Source organism: Leiobunum rupestre, chromosome 9, assembly GCF_980474605.1.
Source record: "Leiobunum rupestre chromosome 9, qqLeiRupe1.1.hap1, whole genome shotgun sequence".
NCBI lineage: Eukaryota > Metazoa > Arthropoda > Arachnida > Opiliones > Sclerosomatidae > Leiobunum > Leiobunum rupestre.
The window spans coordinates 49,144,515-49,168,150 of record NC_143392.1 but is presented as its reverse complement, the minus strand read 5'-3'; the positions used below and the strand labels follow the sequence as shown (position 1 = coordinate 49,168,150).

The window sequence follows — 23,636 nt, the reverse complement described above, 5'->3', positions numbered from 1 at the left end:
TCCCTTGTACTTTTTTTTATCAAATTGACGTATGCCACATAGGAAGCGAGCAATTAGTATTTAAAACCCTACAATTGCTAAAAGTTATATAATCAAGTGCTTATCCTTTTATTAAAAAGCATAACCTCAGCATTAAAAAGTTTCAATCAATTTTACATATGACTACTAAATTAGTTGTCGTTTATCATTCTGAAACATTCGCGTAATTATTGTAATATGGCATTAGTCATCTTCTGTTGTTTTAACGTTAAAAGGTTTGAATATAAGCACCCAAATTATTAAACTTTCACTGACAGTTAAACTAACACTCCGACAGCTTCGTATACCTTGAAAACTTTAGCCAGTTACCTTCTTCTCACCGGGATATTATTTGGTAAATTTTACTAGAAACTGTGGAGCGTAGAAACCTGATCTATAAACCAGCGGGAGGGGCATATATTTGAAATTAACATTTGAATGGTTGAGATTACCGATTAGTCTTCTGCTTTCTACATTTCACAGTAAAATATGAGCTTTCCAAAATCTTGTCCTCATAAAATCTGCGTGATTCCATACCGAGCACTTTACGAAGAATCAGATTTGAAGCCGGAAATTAAAGTGTGACTTAGTTCTTGAACAAATTCGTTATATTTGGGATTACCATTTTCGTGTTCTAGCTTGTATGGGGTTTGAAAGTTATGTTACAGATGACTTATCAGATACCTTTCGTAAAGAAGATGTGTATTGTAATATTTTTTAAAAAATCAATTCATTTTACAAAATATTTATGTTTATTATTTGAAAAAGTTGCAAATATTTAGCAAGAATTTGAAGTCGGATAAAGAACAAATGATTTTCTAGATGGAAGTTGAGGCGAAAGTGCTAACCACTCGACCACCGCACCTACGACAGAAGTCAATGCTGGTACATTACGGGGAGATTAAATATAACACATACAGGGTATTTCAGAGAAGTCTGGCACAAATTAACAGGCATGTTCTTTGGGTAACAAGAAGTGAAAAAGTCCTAAGAAACGTTTTCCTTAATGAACCGTATCCGAGTAATTGGCCGTCAAAAATCAGCTTCCAAAACATCGAAAAACGCGCAAATGTGCAAATTCTATTATTCCTTGGACCCAATTGATTTCATTTAAAAGCATTTGTTTAAATTCTTATTTTTCTTTATAAAAAAACAAAACAAGTATCAAAGGTGCGTTATTTAAATGAAACAGTAAGCTACGTGTATAAATACGTTTTAACAATAATAAGGTGTTTCTAAGTGACTACGCCTATTAAAAAAGGGAAATTATTAAATTTCGTTGTTTATTCTTCTAATGCCATAAAGAAGTACAAATTTAACACCTTGTGAGGCATTTTGGAACGTAGCTAGCTTTTTTCTGGAATGCTAGTACACTGAATGTAGTTTGTTTCCGTAATTAATGGTCTCATTAAATAGTCAACCACAAAAAATGTTTTAGTCAAAAAGTTTAGTCTACAACACATGTGCTTATAGATTTTTGGACGGGTACGAGGATCGAATTTGCAATAAATTGAGGGACCTCAATAATGAAATTCACGTTTCGTATCTTAATCCTGTGATGCTAAATTAGGTCGATTATCCAAGACGAGTCGACTTTTGTCAGTCGTCTCAGGAGCAGACTAACGACGTCAATTGGTTAAGTACGCTCCAAGATTCTGACAAGGCTAATTATTCCCGTGACGGAATCTTCAATTTACGTAATCGTCATGAATGGCAGCAAGAAAATGCGAGCCCAACCACCATTAGGTCACATCAAGTGCAGTTCAGTATCAAGGTCTTGTGCGGATTTGTTGGCGACCATTTAATTGGACCCTATTGTCTACCACCAAGTCTAACGTATGAGTCGTACTTAACCTTTCTACAAGACACTTAACCAGAGCTACTTGAAGACATACCACTAGCAGTAAGACATCGAATGTGATTTATGCACGAAGGATCACCCCTCATTTTAGCCTTGGTTCGACTTTAGCTGGATTCCGAGTTTCCTCAGAGGTGGAGAGCGGAACTGTTGCATGGCCAGCCAGATCTCTTGATTTAATAACATGAGATTTCTACCTTTGGGACAATATCAAGGACTCGTTACACAAGAACAACTTTTGTAAATACAATGATCAATGTAATGGTGTAACATCTGAGAAACCATAAAACAAAGAAATTAATTATTTAATGTTTATCTTCGTAATTTAAATCAGCTTGTCATTATTTTAAATCGTAACGATGGCATACTTCTAGTAGAAATTTTAATTCACATATCTCATAAGACTTGTTACTCAAAGAACAGGAATTTTTACCCATACCCAAATTTAGGTTATGTGGACATCTTGAAAAATTGGTACACAAGACTGAAGTCCGCAACATTGACGACCTACGAATTTACGAAAACGCATTATAGATCACTGTGAACATTTTTTGCGACCGAAACGGGTCTAGATGACGCAACTGTGCAAAAACCGTTTTATAACGTAAGAGTCTGCTTAAGTTTCTAAATTGCTTGCTTCCACAGTGCATTGAATTTTACTCCCGACGATTATTTCCGCCCGCCGCCGTAAGGGAGCGCAACCATAGATTTCGGTTGCGAATTCGTAACACGCCTCGAATCTTCGAACGGGTTCAAGAATGAGTTGCGTGTGCCCCGGGTGATCATTTGTATATATTTTTTTGTATTTCAGTTAAATTTGTACTTAAGGCATTTGAAGAAAAAACGAAATTTAATAATTAACTTTCTTTCTATTGACGTGGTCACTATAAAACACCTTGTTATTGTTAATTTCTTCACGTAGAATACTTATATCAATTAAGAACGAACTTTTGATACTAGTGATCGTTTTCTTATCTTTTTCGATGAAAAACCAAATGTTTTGTAAAAGGAAACCATTCGGGCCAAGGAATAATAGAAACTGCACATTTGCGCGGTTTTCGACGTTTGGCAGGCCAATTATTCAGATACGGTGCAATTTATAAAAAAAATTCTTAATATCTTTTTACTCCTTATTAACCAAAGAACACGGTTGTAAATTTCTGGAAGTTTTCTCTGAAACACCTTGTATATGATACCATCGTGTCACCTCCAGCACAAGAGGGGTTACGACCCCGGAATATTCTGACCTTCAAGCTCTCATCGATAGCTTTCTTCCACGTAAACACACTGCATATGATGTCATTCACTTCGAAGAAGCTATACTGGGTTAGTCAGAAACAATCGATGGATTTCATACGTGCTCTACCCAAGATTTCTTATTTCGTTAAAGGTGATACTGAAATCCTCCACAACATTATTAAAAACTTTACTTCGAAATACCTTCGCAGGCAAGCACTCAGGGGCCCTATCCTAATACTCGGAAAACTAGTTATTCTAGCAAGATCATATGAGCAGGTCGACATTCAGTCTATAATCATAGAGAACAGAAACAAGCGTTATATAGCAACCATTAAAAATATTTGGTATCATTTACATTGTTCCTTAAACAACGCTCTACTTTTCTGATGGAAACCCAAAAATTACGCGCAAAAGTGTTAACAACGCGTATAATACCAACACGGTACCTTATTTAAACGGCGAGCAAATCTGATGACCTTGTAGTCACCCAAAGGGGTTAAGGCAAAAAAGTGTACTTAAGTAAAGAAAATTAAGGATGATTTGGGGTCAGCTATGGTAAACTTGTCGCCAGCTATTTTTTCCAAAATGGGAAAATCCTACTGAACTGACGATACCTGTAACAAAACTTTTCCACCACCCCTTACCCGTCAATATTCCTCAGCTTTCCGTAGTTAAAACACGTAACGGTTATGTATTTTGCAAATTTTCTTTCAAAATGTATATCTGTTTGTCATCACGGCACATGAGGAATTTCTTCGTGACGAATAAATTAAAGAACTAAAGTTTTTGAATAAGATAAATGTCCGTCTCCAAACAATAACAAAGTAAGTTGACTAATCATTATAATTGTTTATTGTTAAAATATTTAGGTTAATTTTAATAACTAAAGTGTCCTTAACGTCAGCTTACAAATTTAGTAAGTTTTTATGATTCTAAACAATGCAATTCTTACAATAGTTACAAAATTACTTAAAATTATTTTTTGAAGCTTAGCAAACTTTATCAAAAGAAACGCTCTTATCAGCGACTCAAATGATGAAATGTCTGTTCGTTAAATACCTTCACAAGATCATCTTAATGGGACATTTACACGATATATTGGTATACCAATTAACAAATTTGAAAATATAAATATGAAGATTAACAATATGAGTTAATTTATACTTTTCTGAAATAACATGAGCAACCAACTGGAACCATACATTGCTCACTACCGAGAGCCACCCTGAGAGTTGTGCAGCTGGTTTTATAGCTATCGCCTAACAAGTGTTGCCAGTTGCTTGTCGAGTTTTCCCTGCAACAAAAATGTAAAGAATATTTTTATACATGCGAACATATTGAATTTACTAATAATCGTAACCGAAACACTGTTATCATGTTTTGATATTAAAAGGTTCCTAGTTACAGCAATAAAATACCATTTCCTGTTAAATTTCGGATTTTTGAAATCGGCAGCTAGAATAACATTTTTTTTTGTGTAGAGCTAAAATGACCTACATAATCTTAGTATTTTTCAAAATAGAGCAATACAATAAATGAACAATTAATGCAATCACTAACAGTGTGTCAGAATTTATAGCCCGGTGTACCTAGTAACAGAGACCATACCACCGGAGGCCCATCATCATAGTGCCCTACGCCAGCGTCCACCTAGCCCGGACAGGTGACAAATCCAGCATGGGTAGCAGAACCCTACTATTGATGGTCGCACCTTTGACGCAAGCCACTCAACCCAGCAGAAGGTGCAGCAATGGGTGGACCAATCCCCACTTCGCACACAGCAGTGGGATAAATAGTGAATGCTGTAGCAACTCCAGCCGACACCCTACCTACGTAGGTAAGGAGCCAAACCCTTTGGAGAGAGCTCCTTAAGGGGAGCGACGAGCACAAAACAGTCCAAGTAACCCGGCACAGCTGGCACCGGAGATCCCGGTGTGGTTCCAAAAGGCCGGGAAACAGGCCCGCCGCCCCTCAGCAGGCTACCCAATCCGCCGAGGTGACCAGTTTGCCTGGACCCTCTCCGTTAGCCTGAACCGAAGTTCAGTATCCAGCCCAAACCTGACCGAAATCGTAGGTGGAGATAGGACCATTTGATCAGAGCTAACATCTCCCAGTGCGCCACCACACTTATGGGTTACAAGAGCCGGACCCCGACTCCCCGGTAAAGCCACCAGTTATTGCACACTCTAACCCATTTTGGGCCAGCAATCACTAACAAGGAGACTACCCGAGGTAAGTAGACCTTCATGTAACTTGAAAATTCCTAAAAGGGTGGACAAGAATGGGCTAACGTTTTGCCATGGCAACCAAAAATGTTTTTCACAACTTAAAAACTGATTACTCGAATTGAAGCAATATATGTTTATTTACTCATATTAACCAAAATTGACGTATATTGGTCCAAATGTACCAGAATGATGTATCTAATTGATGAACCTTTTTTAATTTTCCCATGTTAATTTTCTTAGATAAATTCAGTTTTTAAGTTGCGAAAAACATTTTTGGATGCCATTGCAAAACGAAAGCCCATTCTTGTCCACCCTTTTAGGGATTTTCAAGTTACATGAAGGTCTACTTACCACCCAAGTTTGAACCAAATCGGAGATAACCACCTCAGGTAGTCTCCTTGTAAGAAATCGTAATTTTACTTCATGGTTTGTTAAAGTAAATGGTCTCGCAGCCATATTTATCTGGACAAACCGTAGCCACTTCATACACAAAATGAGTAGAACGATCGAGCTTTAGCAAATCGCATGATTGAGGGACTGAGCAGCATGGAATCAGTTTTCCAAACCGCCTCCTACACCCACTGATAGGTGACGAACAATGGTGGATTTGGGGTCGCGAAGTTACTCCTTCTACGTTATCTCCCAACTACATGGATAAAAGGGTTTTCCAACTAGCTTTCGGTTTGTTCTTCTATAAAAACTTATGGATGTTATCAGTAATAGCAAGTGTAGCTGTTGGCTCGTGTAGCATTAAAGGCTTGCTACCACCCTCCTACGCAGCATAGCCCACCCACCTGAATTAATTGCATTTAAAGTCACTTGATGACTTGGGTACTAGCTGAGCTGGTTTATGTTATTATTATGTAGAGCACCAATGGCAGTACCTACTTTTTCCCGTGAAACTAAGATCATCAGGTTATTTATAAAACAAAAGGAAATTACCAAAGTTTTCAATTACATTTTTTTGAGTGCGGGTAAAATTTTTTAAACTTATTTACCGATTTTAAAAAAATGATAATTAAATTATGTATCAAAATAGAATCAAAATTAATTGCAAAGGCGTTCGAGATTTACGATTTTATTTCCACTAGAGGGGGCAAATTTAAACTTTTTGTGGGAAGGGAATAAATGATTACTGATTTATTCCAAAAGAAATGCTTCTAGCACTTGTCTAGGTTAACGGTAATAGTTAGTGTAGGGAGCTGTTGGCTCGATCTCGTGGCATGCAGGGCTTGCCACCAACCTCCTACGCATTGTGACCCGGCCACCTGAATTAAGGGCTTCAAAAGTCGCATGATGACTTAGGCCTAAGGTGGTGCTTTGGGTATTAGCCTGGCTGAAGTAATTGTTATGAAAAAATGTGTTTACACGAATCGTATTTAAAACTCGGCGTTAACCAGGTGTCAAATGAGTTTTATAAGTTCCTGCCAATAAACAAGATGAATTGCTTTTGGGGCCAAGATCAGTGAAAGTGTCGAAAATGACGGATTATATAAATGTTAAAAATTCTAAAGATTAAAATCGAAAAATTTGAATGCCTATTTTATCCAGACGCAATCAAATTTGGAATAAGGCAGAATACGATTTTTGTATCTGTTGGTATTGCAATTGGTAGCTTAAAATTGGTTAAGTTTATCCTGAGAAACCTAGGACTCCCGCATGGACAACTAGTATATACCACCAATCAAATTATTAAGTTAAAAGAAAAAAGAACGATAATTAAAAACTTAACGGAATAAAATACAAATTCAATTTAAAAAATAATTTTGAAATAATTTTGAAACAAGTTGACTTATCAAACTAGAACCACATGCGGTTGGATAAAATTACCTTTCCTATTGCAATAAAATGGGATTTCATCGCAAAAATTATCGATTTGGATCAATTTTTCTTTAATCCGATTGGAATAAATTGAAGACAAATTTATAAAACTATAAATTCATACTTATGGCAAACAGCTGATTTCAGTTGGAACTTAATATTTCCTGTACTGTCAGATTTGCCCGGAAGGCCATCAATTGATTGTGAGCAGGGCGTCAATGGTTCCGGATCAGTGTCCACTTCGCACAAAGGGACGGTTTTTACATCTTTCGTCGGATCTGGAGCTTCCATTACAGAACAGCTGGAACACGAATTAGCTATTCTAAAATCTATTTAACGAGTAGGTGAAATGCTTAAATGATAGACAATTTTGATGAAGGCTCAAATCGCTCAATGCCGAGTTTGAACCAATTTTATAAAAGCCAAAAGAACATATTTACATTCTTATATCAAGGCACTGTTTTTATTTTTAACCGCGATTTTTTCATACTCGACCTTTTCTAATACGTGTTTCCATAATATATTTTTCGATCTTAAACCATTTTCTCTCACTAAAATAATAACAAACTTCGGTTCGTGGCACCAAGTAAATCATTTATATAACTTGCCATTTTTATTATAATAAAAATAGCAGATAACTTCTGTGTATATGGTATTAAAATACATAAAAATTTAATTTTATGGAAACATTAAGTAAATTTTAATTTAATTTCACCATTATATTTTAAAGTAGAATACACACCTCAATTTGCTATGGTAGAAAGCTATTGTTCCACACAAGAAGTATTGAAGTAAAATTGTCTAACCAAAAAATAAGTTAATTATTTTTTAAAAGTGATTCATTCATTTGTAACTATTTTATTAAAAATGATTTCCGAGCCGCGACCAAATTACTTAATGGTTTCGAAAGATTATCCACAAATTAATAATGATTGTACAAAAAACAAATTTAAAAGATCTTTCGTGGTTAATCATTTACTGGCCTTCGCCTATTTTTATATAGTAACGCCTTAAATTTACAATCTGGAAATCATGTTTAACGGTATAATATAATTTGACACAAAGTGGCTGGCTTGCGTACAAAAAGACGGAATTCTTTGCTATTTTTGGCGTACCTCGGCTATGATAATTAACCACCATCCCACTTATAATAGTCATATACTTTATCAGTTCAAAGAAATTATATTTTCCAGTAACAAAATTTTCCACTTACCTGTCGCATGGTTCGCTGATACTTTCTCCACTTTCAGAGCAATAACAATGAATGAGCAAAAAGGAAATGCCAGTTAATAAATATAATACTCACACGACATGTACTTTTTCTAATTAATACGCCATAAATTATTAATAACCTAAACGAATTTAAGCTAAGGGAACATTTACCTCTATTCTACCTTCGACCTAAATTCGAAGGTTACCTCCTAATTAGAAAGCATTGTAAATATTAAATTAATATAATGTTTATCGGTCTATTTTGGGCCCGCTATATGTTTAAATGGACCGCGTTTACTTAGAAATTTCGCTTCTGTGCCGATCAGCTGATGAAGTTATGAGGCTCAAATCGTAGTTATGGTTCACGCCTAGAAGCTATCGTGCCCACCTCGTAGTTCATTTTAAAGTCAATGATATTCCCCGGAAACACTCCCATCCCTGTATTAAATAAAATACGTTTGCACCAAGAGTCGAATATTAAAAATCGAACTGTTAACCGCCAGCCTCCATTATTATTTTCTAAAGTGATTCTAATCGATTTGGTCCAATTTTGAATTTTCATATATCCTGGAATTACCTAAAAGGGGAACCTTAGAGGAGAAAGTGTTTGTTAGGCGCAAAAATAATGAAAATGTTAATTTGTCTGAAGGCTTAATTTTATCATAACCTTAAATGTTTACTGGTAAAATTTTAATTTTACATCCCCATTCGTGTTCTTTTTGATGACTTAAATAGTTGTTACCCACGTGAAGAATCACAATATCGTGATGTGTTCAAATCAATAAAAGTTTTAATTTATTTTTGTGCCAATAAAGAACACGCAATTTTTAAAGGTAACATCAATTTCGATATTTGTTTATAATAATAACTGTTAAATAAATAATTGTCGAAATTAAATAGCTATTAAAAAACTGTTTTCAAACTGAAAAAATAACTTTTACTAAATTACGTTTTTTAAAAAGTTTTAATTTTTAATTGCTATTTACAAAAATAAAATTATCATAAATTAATTTTAGAATTTCTAGAAATATTTCATTCAATATTCCTGTTATTATAGCATAATTAGGATATGGTTAATAAATTGCTTTTAAGTCATACCATAGAAGCACGGAAAGTATAGATTTTATTGATATTTTTAAAGTAAGTGTCTTATTTTCACTGAACAAGTTTTGACACTTCCTTTTTCTTGTTATTGAGAATTTAAATGTATTTAATTATATTCATTATTTAATAATCAACTAGGCTAATAACCAAGTCACCCCTTTAGGGCCAAGTCATCTAGCGACTTTTAATGCCTTAAAGTAGGTGGCCGGGTTACAATGCATAGGTGGGTGGTGACAAGTCCTTCAGGCCACGCGAAAACTGTTTGTCAAGGTTTCCAATACACAAATAAAGTGCTGATGTTAATATGAATATTTGAACGCTGAATATTAGAAACTCATTACAAACGCATTCATATTTTGAAATGATGTGGTAGACTATGACATAAAATAAAATAAATAATTTGGATATATCATTCTCTTAAATATTTCCTTTAAAATAAAATTAATATGTTCAAAACTTAACATTCTTTGATGAGAATCTACTCCTAGAATTTTATGGATGTCTATGTAAATATAAGTTTTTGGAAGTGTAGTAGCTATTAGCTGTAACGCCCATAATCTCTTAAGTTTACGAAGATATATAGCCTTATTTGAAGTTTTCTGTAATATTAAAAATTTATAATCGGCATAAATAAACAAGAAAGTAATATTAGTAGTGTGTTCATATAAATGATAACTAAATAATAGTTAAATTGTTCGTATAAACGCGATATCAGGGTCAAAACCTTGTTAAACCTAAACCTTTTATTTTATTATTACACTTGTGGGGTAATTTTCAAACCGGCTTTTTGAAAGAAATAGTTAAAAAATACTTTTAGGCAATTGTCTTATGGAATTTATTACATGAATATTGTTATTTTGTTTGTATTACATTTTTTTTTTAATATTTCAGTGTTCGACTTTCATATCAGACGAATGAAAGGAGTGTAAGAAAATAGAAATTATATAACATTTATATTAGCTTAATGCAGAACATAGGTGGCTGGAAAATTCCCGTTAAAGAAATCTCACTAGATGTCGCCTTTCTGTTCCTCGTATGGTTTTGGAATTATTTGGGGCTGAGGAACTAGATCTTCAGAAAAAAAAGTACTGACTTTAGTTTTTGACATAAACGAAAAGCGACATCTGCCGTGATAAGCCCGTAAATACCTATGATTAGTAGAAATAATATATTATCTCATTTCAATGAATTGATTTAAGAAGACTTAATGAAATCATTGCTTATGAAATGAATCTTCAAATTGTTAGTTTGGTTTTTGGATAAAGCATGAACAGCCCACTGAAACCATGCAATGTTCGCTCCCTAAAGCCACTTTTAGAGTAGCACATCGGGTTTTATAATTGGAGGGAAGCAAATGTTGAAATTCGCTCCGTGAGTTTTCATTCCTTAAAATAATATTGATATTATTAGAGTATATAAATCCATTATTTTTAAACAGCTTTGTCATATGTAAAGCAATAACGACAATACACCGAGGGAAAAGCAACAATACAATATTTTCTGTGTATTGAAATAATGTGATTTTTAGTTCCACAGCGAAATATATTGCTATTGTTTAACCCGAGTGTTGGTGTTGTCATAATTCAATATTTTTTCCAATAATTATGGATCGGGTCCTTCTATCAATAACATTATATTTTCAAAATACTGAAAGGGTATTCACTACCCGCAGAGCCGTGATTCTTTAGCTTAAACTATTTTATTGTGATTTGGCAGAGCTTTCATTTTTACCAATACTTGATATTTCACGCACTTTTTACGTAGTAAAGGCAAGCGAAATTACCCGGAAAAATAGTTAACTTAGGGTACGTTCAGTAACGCTCAACAAAAACATCGCTGAGTAATCGATGCCAACATTTGGTTACTGTACGATTTTTCACGTTTCCGATTTGACGTCATGATAGGCATCCGATGCTCATCAAAAAAAAAACCATCTCGGCGAGAAGGTTTTTTTGATGACTTGACGTCAAACGCGTCAGTGTTAACATTTATAGCCGCGATCTTTAAAAACAGCGCTGATTAAAATAACACCGTTCAGTAACTTCCTACGTCACTATGACGATGAGCGGTCATCAAGCAAACATCAAGTAAAAACTGATTTTTCCCAGATTCGCGTTACTGAACGTACCCTTAATGTTTTTCCCGATGATGGTTTTGTGTACGTATAGATATCCCATGGTTGTATAACTGTGAGTGGCGTTAACATAATTAAAGTCACCTTTAAATATAAATGACTGTACCTCTTTCCCGGTTCGAGCATGCCCAGAAAGATCGCTAGCTTATTTCCAAAACCTGGTATCGCATAAATATCGGTTTGAAGGTTTGAGTTAAATATAATTTAAATTAAAGCATTTGACAACGCATTCGCGTTTCCACACCTAATTTCTGAAACCCGGAATGGCATAACTTTAAGTTAGAGTAAAAAACATTTGAATTTAAAAACTTTGTCGCGTTCCACCATTTTCCCGCAACCAGGTATCACGCAAATTTCGGTTAAATAAAATTATCTTGGAAGTATGCCATTTCATCAACGTGGAATTTATATAACAGCTTAGTCAACTTGTTTCTAGCAGCTTAGAAAAATTTCCAGCAAACCCTGTTTTCCTGACACCGTAAATTGAGAAACTTTGCGCTATCCTAAAAATATCCTAATTAATTTTTAAATTTTGCGACTGAATTTTCTTAAAACCTTTTATAGGATAGTAAAAATATATACAAAACATTGAACCTACTTTTAAATGCTTTTATCAAAGCAGGCGAAATTTTATAATTAAAATACCAAGACGATTTTTTTGGAATTTATAAAAGGTGTCAATCGTTAACGAAAATTTTGGAATAGTGTATTGAAAAATACATTCGTAATAAAAATTACTTGCAAACCGTTGATTTCAATTTGTAAGTCAATTTATCGTTGGTATCAATATTATGCAATCTTCCCAATCTATCACTGCACTCGGTCAATGGTGCTGGATCCGTCACATTTTTGCACAGCGGAACTTGCTTGAGTTCTCCCAGTCCCGAAGCTGACATTTTATACTTGCTAAAATGAAATTTGTTGACATCACTGATTTTGAAAATATAAGACGAAAAAGCTTTGCAGTGGTTCCTTATCTTTGCCATGTTACATTTAATTGCTTATTTTAGGAATCACTTTACAGTTTTTGGGGGACATAAAAGTAAGTGGGATCTTTGTCTCATCTTCAAAGTGACTCGCGCTCAAGCTTGCGCTTACCATTTCCCTCTGTTAAGGAATATCTGTATATGTTTCTCATATTCATGTTTTATACTGATAACATAATAGAGAACCAATTGGTTCCCAACCTTTTATCTTATCTGACCAAAGAAAATATGATCGCAATATTTTAGTTTCTTATCTTGTCTGCTTTTTAAGTTAAAAATGAGTTAATCGAACAGCTTAACGAAAACAGATTTAATAACAACAATATGTCCTTAATTTTAAACATTAAAACATTTAGGAAAAGGTTTTTAATTTTAGCCTATAGGGACCTCACGTTAAGCTTTTTAAAACGTTTTCTTTCTGATGTGGCATTTCGGCTAAAAACAAACTATAAATTCGTTAAAGAAAATTTACTTTTTCTTTTCCTTTATTCTGCTAATTCAGATTACTTAAAGCCACTATATGTTATCTTCATATGGTTTAAAAATGTGATTATCTGATTTTTATAGCGTAGAAACACCTTGGTGTTATCAGATAAAATAACACATAACACGAAATAATTTTATTCCAAATTTCTCTCCCATATGCGCGCGTATTTTTTTCGCATTAAAGCGCTTATAATATTTGGTACTACGACAATTGCACATAATTGCACAAATATTTATCGTTTTTATATCGACAAACTAACACACTCAAAACACATAATTGTAAGCTTATGTTTTTTGAATATACACGTAGGGTGTTTATTAGTGGTTATATTAACTTCTCGTAAATTTCTTATTTATTTTACAATTTAGTAAAAGAATGAGACTTTTAATTATGAAAAATTATTAATTAAACATTCATTTATGTTTACCCAAACCAAGAAAGACCGTTGCAGTTATAAAATATTCCACAAATAATGCACCATATGAATATCATCTAGAAAAATTAAAAGATTTTTAAAATAAGCTTAACTTATTTAAAGAAGAAAAACATTACGCGAAAATTTATTACACAATTGATAATTAATCTTAATAAAAGCTTAAAGCAGAAAGTTGGGAACAGAACTGTTTTGTTTTCTCATGTATTCCATACCCTGTGCTTGTAATGATCTTGGCTTTTATGTCTTACCTTGGAGGAGAGAAGCGGTTCCTGGAGGGGTAAATATAATACCAAGAGCATAGTGGATAGGTACCCGAGCGCGGGACAGGGGGAAGGCCGGGGGTGGTAATTTTTGGTCGGACCCTAGGACTTTAGTAGCATCTAGCGGTGGACAAATTTATGAAAAAATTCGAATTAGTCGTCTGCACATTTGGAAGACGTTTTTAGATCACACAAGGCTTAGGAATGCCCAACGGTCTTTTACGAGTTAGTTTAAATATTAAAACTTTTACAATTAATTCATTATTGTGGGAAAGTACTGTTGTTATATAGATTGTAGAAGTGATTCAAGATTTCACAATAATATAACTTTTTATCCAGTACCTAAACCCAGAAGAGAAATGTTAAATTAGAGCTTACCCAAAAATTGATTTTTAGTATTAACCGAAACTACATTACTGCATCTAGGAGCAACAAACACAACAGCCCACACAAGGAGAACGCAACCCGTCAAAAGTCGTGGATTTTCTTGCGTACATTTTTCATTGGCTAGACGCTTTAGCGCATGCTGCCGTCGGAAGGGAAAAATACAGAAATTGTCTTCCCCCCCCCGCCCGTAAAACGTTCAGCGTAAAGCCTCGTGAAGCTCGTCCAATGAAATTCATACACAACCCTTCGTTAGCGTGTTTAAAGGCTAGCAGCGTTCTCCTTGTGATTGTTGCTCCTAGACTGCATCAACTTTAAAAAAACCATCATTATGTTTGCAATTTGCATTTCATTGATAAACGAGGCCCAACCCAGGAAAACCCATATCCATATCCATCTCAAAAACCAATTCAGGATATTCATGTTACGGGTGATGAGCGACCAGTTTTTTAATTTGAAGAAAACAAAAATGGAAATACAGGTGTAATTATGCTCTTGATATACAACCGACTTTAGAAATATTTCATCTTACATTTGAAGTTTATAACGTTATCAAAATCTGTATAAATCATTCCGATCAACATCATAATAAGCTTGCTAGTCGCGATCTGTGTTGTCGGTCAAGGTCAAATAGAAAAAAGTAATATATAGTTCCAAATTCGCCTCAATGGTGGCAGCATTTAACGAGAGTCCGACCGAGAAAAAAAACATCCCGAGCTATATTTTTCATATTTTCCCCTCCAGGAACTCCTTCTCTCCTTCAAGGTCTTACCCTGTTCCTAAGGGAGATCAGACGATGGTGTCGAATGTAGTAAACTTATTGTCAATATTAAATGTGTGTGTTTTGATTTAATCGACCGTCTTTGATTTAATTGCATGCATTACAATATTCAAATATTTTGCATTTGGGCCAAAATAATTTTGCTACCAAAGAAAAAAAATGTTATCACTTCAGCCTTTCTCGTTGAACGAAATGTATTATAATTCCCAAAACAAATGTTTCTAGAAAGTTGATGTTACAAGGTGACTGTGTTGTCGTACTGCGCAGAAACTACTGAACTTTATTTCTTTTCCAAGAAATTTAGAGCTTTCTCGCAATTTACTTTTCTTAAGGGACCACTTGTTTCGCACAAAAAGTTAAGAGTTTTCTCTTAAGTATAATTTTGTTTTTGCCATTAGACAAAGTTTAAAATTTTTCCCAATTGGTTTGGAAAGTGCGTGCAAAGGCAGGAAAATCGTAACCGATTTTCAACCCTTTCAAAATGTAGACACAATCTTTAAGAACTATTTATGTACTCCATATAGATTCCAGTTTTCTGTTTATTTATTTTGCGAGTTCTTATTATATTAAAAGAGTTCAAATTAACCAAAACTACTAGGTTGAATCTATCAACACGACACTGAAACCAAATAATATGAACCGGAACCAAGAAACGTTTATAAACGTGATGCGTCTTGAATTATAAACCCTCTACGTTAATCGCTGCACGTGAAAAAATACTCTTATGCATAAAGTCGCGCTAAAAGGTTATCAAAATAAGTAATTAAATTATTTCATTAGAGCTTTGGTTATCTTAGATTACGATAATTCCAGATCGTCTCTTGAGTATGTTTGATGCTTTTAAACGTCATTCGCTTTCATTTCCAACTAGAAAGCCTATCGTGTGAAACATCGCGATGGTTTTCCTAAAGATTAGTTTAAAAGTTAAGTCTGTGTTTAATTTATGTGTAAAGCTCATTAGACTTTTTACACATACTTCCCAAAGTTTTATTTACTTGGATTTTTTATATTGCACACCAATCAACATGCATTTACGCGTACAAACATCACATATTTATGTGCAAGTGAAATGCTGTGCTTGTTTGAAGAGCCTAAAAGTAAATTGAACAGTTTGAATCTCTACTCACGTTCTGCATCATGATCCGCTGTACGTTTTCAAATGCTTTGTTACGGGTAACTAAATACGGATAAATGCTTCAATAAATACTGCCTTAAATCTCCATTAATTTGAATTTATCATTATTTTAATTATTTTCCACGTCAGTCTACGATTGTTATTCTAATTTTAACTAGGAAATGGATATTTCATAAAAGTTTCACAATAAACTAAAATATTTTTTAATCAAAAGTGAAATAAATCGAAAGGTTTTACGAAAATAAACTCTACAAGTGTAAACAAAAAGTTATACTAGTACACTTGGAATATTTCAGGCTCCAGTGACACCGTTTCGCGAAAGCACCCCAAGAAATGCGCCTGCTTAATCTAGGTCTAATGTAAGATGTAAGCCGGTTTTTCAAGAAATTGTTCCCGAATGAAATACATTCTATGATCACTCGAAAATAAACGAATCAGCGATTGTTTCTCACTTAAAGTTCCTGAATATCTTTCGTTCTAGTTTCTCACTTAAAGTTCCTGAATATCTTTCGTTCTTGTTTCTCACTTAAAGTTCCTGAATATCTTTCGTTCTAGTTTCTCACTTAAAGTTCCTGAATATCTTTCGTTCTAGTTTCTCACTTAAAGTTCCTGAATATCTTTCGTTCTTGTTTCTCACTTAAAGTTCCTGAATATCTTTCGTTCTAGTTTCTCACTTAAAGTTCCTGAATATCTTTCGTTCTTGTTTCTCACTTAAAGTTCCTGAATATCTTTCGTTCTTGTTTCTCACTTAAAGTTCCTGAATATCTTTCGTTCTAGTTTCTCACTTAAAGTTCCTGAATATCTTTCGTTCTAGTTTATCACTTAAAGTTCCTGAATATCTTTCGTTCTAGTTTCTCACTTAAAGTTCCTGAATATCTTTCGTTCTAGTTTCTCACTTAAAGTTCCTGAATATCTTTCGTTCTTGTTTCTCACTTAAAGTTCCTGAATATCTTTCGTTCTTGTTTCTCACTTAAAGTTCCTGAATATCTTTCGTTCTAGTTTCTTACTTAAAGTTCCTGAATATCTTTCGTTCTAGTTTCTCACTTAAAGTTCCTGAATATCTTTCGTTCTTGTTTCTCACTTAAAGTTCCTGAATATCTTTCGTTCTTGTTTCTCACTTAAAGTTCCTGAATATCTTTCGTTCTAGTTTCTCACTTAAAGTTCCTGAATATCTTTCGTTCTAGTTTCTCACTTAAAGTTCCTGAATATCTTTCGTTCTAGTTTCTCACTTAAAGTTCCTGAATATCTTTCGTTCTTGTTTCTCACTTAAAGTTCCTGAATATCTTTCGTTCTTGTTTCTCACTTAAAGTTCCTGAATATCTTTCGTTCTAGTTTCTCACTTAAAGTTCCTGAATATCTTTCGTTCTTGTTTCTCACTTAAAGTTCCTGAATATCTTTCGTTCTTGTTTCTCACTTAAAGTTCCTGAATATCTTTCGTTCTAGTTTCTCAATTAAAGTTCCTGAATATCTTTCGTTCTTGTTTCTCGCTTAAAGTTCCTGAATATCTTTCGTTCTAGTTTCTCACTTAAAGTTCCTGAATATCTTTCGTTCTTGTTTCTCACTTAAAGTTCCTGAATATCTTTCGTTCTAGTTTCTCACTTAAAGTTCCTGAATATCTTTCGTTCTAGTTTCTCACTTAAAGTTCCTGAATATCTTTCGTTCTTGTTTCTCACTTAAAGTTCCTGAATATCTTTCGTTCTAGTTTCTCACTTAAAGTTCCTGAATATCTTTCGTTCTAGTTTCTCACTTAAAGTTCCTGAATATCTTTCGTTCTTGTTTCTCACTTAAAGTTCCTGAATATCTTTCGTTCTTGTTTCTCACTTAAAGTTCCTGAATATCTTTCGTTCTAGTTTCTCACTTAAAGTTCCTGAATATCTTTCGTTCTAGTTTCTCACTTAAAGTTCCTGAATATCTTTCGTTCTTGTTTCTTAAAAAGCAAATAAAGTAATTTGTTTTCAAACAGGGGGCGGTTCATATATTTTCTGAGAACCCGAATACATTCTATTTTAACTGCTCAAAATTTTATTATCAATAATAATGTAAAGAAAATAGATCAAAAATCTAAATTGAGTATTGTTAATTTTAAAGTAAATAAACGTACACATATTTTGAAAATATTTCAGTGATTATTTAAAATAAGAAAAAAAATAAGTAAATTTATTAGTTTAATATGATAAACAAATATAACGATACCAATCTATATTTTATGTATCAAATAATCTTTTGCATTTGATTCTGGATTTCATGAAATAGTAAGAGCAGCAAAGTTGAATCATGCATTCTTGACTCCCAAACACCACTAGGAGAGTTGAACATCGGGTTTTTTAAATACCGTTGTAGTTTTTATTCCTTAAATAAATATTTGTGGTACCCGTTAGTTTTAGCCTTGAATTTTTTTAAGAAATATAAGCAGCCTCTAAATCAATCAATGCCTAGCAGTGGAGGTCAAGGTTCCATCTATATTCACTCGTTGCGCAGTAGAAAATTGGAATTTTAAAAAATGTTATTAAGAAATGTGGGCTTTTAGCAGGGTATTATACTTTGCTTTAGACTATCACGCCTCAAGTTTGAGCTTTTTTATCTAGAATTATATAAACTTTAAAAGGAGATTAAAGAAAGGTAAGTTAAACCTGTTAAAATAGAGGGGTTGTTTGATAATGACGTAATGAAAAAGTCATTATATTTTGTAATTTTAATTTCAAACTATACGTCACATATCATAGTTTAAAGCTGATCTAAAAATCAATTATTTCAAATTATAGTAGCAGTTTAGTATTTTTACATAATTGTATTTGGATAGTTTTATATAGGTTAAACAATAAATAAAAGTTCTTAGTTTGCATTGAAATTAATAAAAAATGTTTAAGTGTAGAATGTAGTAACTTCACTTGCAGGCGAAATCGAGGGGCGGATCACGCTGCATAATCGGTGGACATTCTATACGTCATGATTTCTATTCATTGACTTCGTCATACTGCGTGTACCCTTTGCGTAATCGATCTGCAAGCAATGGCTATGTATGCAATATTAGCATAAAATTTGGAATTTGAACCTAATAAACATTTAAGATTCAAACTGAGGGTGGTATGGAGTTCGAGTCACAAAACATATGTACTAAATCCTGATCATAAAAATTTGCTTAATAATTTAATTAGAGTGCAAAGTTTGGGTTTAGTAGTTTCTATTCGCGGGGAGCAAAACAACATGGCTATTATGTCTCAGCACCGTTGCTACAATGACAAATATATTTACTATATAAAGCTGTTGTATATTTCTGTTTACGATAAATAACTCCAAATACTAGGAAGATTACATAAATTCTTCGTGATATTGTATAATTACTTGCAATTCTAACTTTTAACTATAAATCCTTAATTCTACTTTAAATTCCGAATTTTTTCTAATAATTCAAAAAGAACACTATAAGTTTTGAATTTTGACTACAAATTCAGAGTGTATACTAAAAATTATGAATTTCAATTAAATATCATTAACTTCACCCAAAATTTTAAATTTTTCTTAAAATGACGACTTTTTATTTGAAGTTCTGAATTTTTCTAGATAATTGACAAAACCTTTAATTTTACAAATAAAAGTTTCTTACCGAGGTGCAGATCATTTCCTTGATTATAAGGGGGATTAAATCTGATTAAAATCGAAGCTGTAGCTTGGGCTGTATATAGTTTAAAAATGTTTAAATAATTATTTAACTATTCATCTGGATTATGTAGCAAAGTTATTTGCCCTTTAGCCTATACTCACTTGCAAGCTGTCGATTTTACAGTGTATGTTCCCATGCACTCAGGCAATGCTTTCGGATCTGTGTCATTTGCACACATGGGAATTTGAAAACATCATAAATTTTGTAATTTATCATTAAAGATACAACTCACAAACAGTGAGACCCTTAATTTAATCCTTCTAAACAAATAACTATTGCTAATCAGTTCTATATTAAGCAACTGATCGATAGTCTTTCAGACGACAACTGAAAAAGTTCAACTGAACCTTAAACACTTCGGAACATTAATATTAATGAATGAAGTGAGTTTTTTAATCAAACGAACTTATTTAAAATATCTCCATTACGATAAGGGTGCATTAAATTGCATTTCAAAACTATGTACAAAATTGTTCAGATACATATAAAACTGTGCTTGAAAAATTAAAATTTGAAATATTTCATTATCCATCCAATTACGTAGTTAGAAATTCAACTTAACGATTATATTTGATCAAAACTGAATTAGATTAAAACTGGGAAAATTTTTAAGATTGAATCTAGTCATGTATCGTAAGGACTTGCGACGCTAATTTCTGACACTTCTACTATGCGTGTATTTAACTATTATATACCTAATTTCGGCTCTAGGGTTTCCCTAGCGTCAGCAAAAGCAAGAAGGATTCTCGTTTTGGTCGTTAAACATTATTGCGGGTATAAGAAGGTCTAGGGGTATGATTACACGTTAAAGAAATAAATACACAAATGATCGGGTGTCCAAGTAAAATAATATAAAACCAATATTCACAAATACACTAAAATAAAAATATCAACACTTTAAATAAAAATATACACCACACTAAAATAAAAACAACATGCAAATTAAGTTCGTTTCGCGGAATCACGAGGGGGGAATGAATTAAATTATTAATTTTAATTAAATATGAATTCATTTCTTAATTTTAATTTAATACAAATTAATTCTTAGTTATAATTAAATACGAATTTAATTCTTAATTTTAATTTCATATGAATTAACTCTTTATTTTCTTTTGATATGAGTTTATTTAAAATTAATATTTATATTTTGAATATTTATAGAACACGACGAAAACGAAGCAACGAAGTCCTTAATATATTCTTCCAGGGTAGCAAGATTGCAAATACTAATACCATCGAATGATTTGAAAATTCTTGAACCTCTTTGCAAACTCAATAATAGCCCCGAAACGTCTGAAATGAATTCAATGGAACGGTCTTAAAAAGGAACAGTAGAAGAAAATCAGCTTAAAGGAAAGGTACCAACGCGTAGGGCTTTACAGGAAATATGACTGATTACCAAAATGTCGTTGATTTATTTTCCAAGATTTTTTTAATTTATCATCTTGAGCCTTCCCTTTAAAAATATTTTATACAAAAAGAATTGAACTCTATACTCTTATTTAAAATATAAAAATGTTTTGGATTTCGACCATCAAGTTGGAATTTGAAATCCACACAAAATATTTTTATTTTTCCTTTGTAGTGTTTATAGTAGTTTCGTAAATGTCCTTATCTTCAAAATAGCGCCATGCCTTATATGCAAATTGAATTAAAGGTCCGAAAACGTTTAGTGAAAAATTCTAAAGAATTTAAATTTAGATTTTAAATCTCGAAGGGTTTGAACTTTGAATTTTAAAATTCCAAGGGTTTAAATTTTCGATGATGATTTTTAAATAACGGGACGTCTTTTAAAGAAAAATAAACATTACTTTCCATAAAAAAGGATCAACCTACGAGTTCCATTGTTCTCCGATGTGAATTCGTTTTTATTTTATAAACAATGGCGATTACTAAGCAGATAAAAAACAACCGCTTATTAAAAGGGAAAAAACACCTACCTAAATATTTATGATATATACATTATTTATATCACGTACAAAAGAGGATGTAGACGCTAATGACAATTATATATCTAATTTACGCTAATACCCGCAGCACCACCTTCGGCCTAAGTCATCAAGTGACTTTTAAAGCCATTGATACAGGTGGCCGGGTTACAATGCGTAGGAGGGTGATGGCATGCCCTGCATGCCACGCGAGCCAACAGCTCCCTACACTAACTATTACCGTTAACCTCAACAAGTTTTTATGGAAGGTGAAACCTAAGAGCACGGAGGAAAACCCCTTTAACCGGTAGGGCGAGAACTTGCAAACTCAACGCAGAAGAAGTTGAAAATGTTTCTTGAAATTTGTGAAATTTTAGGTAAACTTTAGTAATAGGCCGTGACTAATTTCTTCTGTAAAAAATCGAAGCCCGAAAAACAGGCCAAAATAGGGGTAAAGTAGCCAAACTCTATTTTCGGACGATTTGAGAAACAGGCCAAAATAGTGTTGGCCGCGCGGTGAAGACTATTTTGGACCGTTTTTCGGGCTAAAATAGCTAAGCATTTGAAAGTAAGCTAATTTACCCCGAAAAACGGGCCAAAATAGTCATCGGCTAAATTGGCCCGAAAAACGGGCCAAAATAGACACTCCGATTTTTCTTCGCCGGTTAAAATCCTGGAATATTTTTAAATCGCGTTTGAAACCTTCCGCCTCCAGAATCAGGAGTCCTGATTGGCTGAAGTGATTAGGTCAGAATCAGGAGTCCTGATTGGCTGAAGTGATTAGGTCAGAATCAGGAGTCCTGATTGGCTGAAGTGATTAGGTCAGAATCAGGAGTCCTGATTGGCTGAAGTGATTAGGTCAGTATCAGGAGTCCTGATTGGCTGAAGTGATTAGGTCAGAATCAGGAGTCCTGATTGGCTGAAGTGATTAGGTCAGAATCAGGAGTCCTGATTGGCTGAAGTGATTAGGTCAGAATCAGGAGTCCTGATTGGCTGAAGTGATTAGGTCAGAATCAGGAGTCCTGATTGGCTGAAGTGATTAGGTCAGAATCAGGAGTCCTGATTGGCTGAAGTGATTAGGTCAGAATCAGGAGTCCTGATTGGCTGAAGTGATTAGGTCAGAATCAGGAGTCCTGATTGGCTGAAGTGATTAGGTCAGAATCAGGAGTCCTGATTGGCTGAAGTGATTAGGTCAGAATCAGGAGTCCTAATTGGCTGAAGTGATTAGGTAAAAGGCAGAAAGGCACCGCCCATCCTAGACCCAGATGGTAGAAAGGTCAGGGGCGTAGGAACGTTCTAGAAGTTGGAGGGGGCAAAGAGAAACGAAAAGGGGTTTGGAGAACGGTTTTGAAGTTTTAATGGAGTGTAGCTCCGAATGCATGTGTACTTTTTACTACTATGCAAATTGGCGGAAAAAGACTGAAATTTAAACACAGTTGAGGTTCTATAAGCTTTATATGCTTTTAAAATGAGAATTTGAGCAATTACATTAGTTGCCCCTCCTAGCAAAATTCTAGGGAGGGGCATTGCCCCCCTACCCCTCCCGGTTCCTACGCCCCTGAGAAAGGGTAATGATATAGTTCGATATTCATGGTTAAAATGAACACATTCATGATAACGTCAAACATTTTGTCAAAAACTCAAACCTTTAGAGCGTGGGTGGTCCTGATACGAGCTGCTAAATCTTCGACCGGTTCGAAGAATTTATTCGATGCAGAGGCGGGCATACACAGCATTGATTTTAGTTTTACTTGCGCAGAGCACATTTTTCCAAGAGCATACTATAAACCCACCGCTTATGTGTTGAAGTGCTTATCTTTTTTCTTAACTAATTTATCTAATTTTTGCAAGTAAGCCATTCGCGCTCAGTGGCGAATAAGGGGGAGGGGCGTGACCAGAGACGTACCTGGGTGGGGGATTGTGTTAATTGAACACCACTAGGGTTGCTCATGAAGCTAAAAGGT

General features: G+C 33.9%; 1 protein-coding gene and 1 long non-coding RNA gene across 2 annotated transcripts; both read right to left on the bottom strand.

Annotated features, from left to right (window-relative positions):
- Positions 1-2,326: 2,326 nt before the first annotated feature.
- On the bottom strand, positions 2,327-7,457 carry LOC149928588 (uncharacterized). The gene is made up of 3 exons (XM_090157935.1): positions 7,289-7,457; positions 4,280-4,409; positions 2,327-2,383 (listed from the first exon to the last, which is right to left on the bottom strand). The coding sequence occupies exons 1-3, from the start codon at positions 7,453-7,455 to the stop codon at positions 2,327-2,329; spliced, it is 354 nt and encodes a 117-aa protein (XP_090014061.1). The 5' UTR covers positions 7,456-7,457.
- Positions 7,458-10,479: 3,022 nt separating this feature from the next.
- On the bottom strand, positions 10,480-13,538 carry LOC149928587 (uncharacterized). Its single transcript, XR_016474160.1, has 3 exons — positions 13,521-13,538; positions 12,353-12,520; positions 10,480-10,865 (listed from the first exon to the last, which is right to left on the bottom strand). It is a non-coding gene; the product is annotated as an uncharacterized LOC149928587 (long non-coding RNA).
- Positions 13,539-23,636: the final 10,098 nt, after the last annotated feature.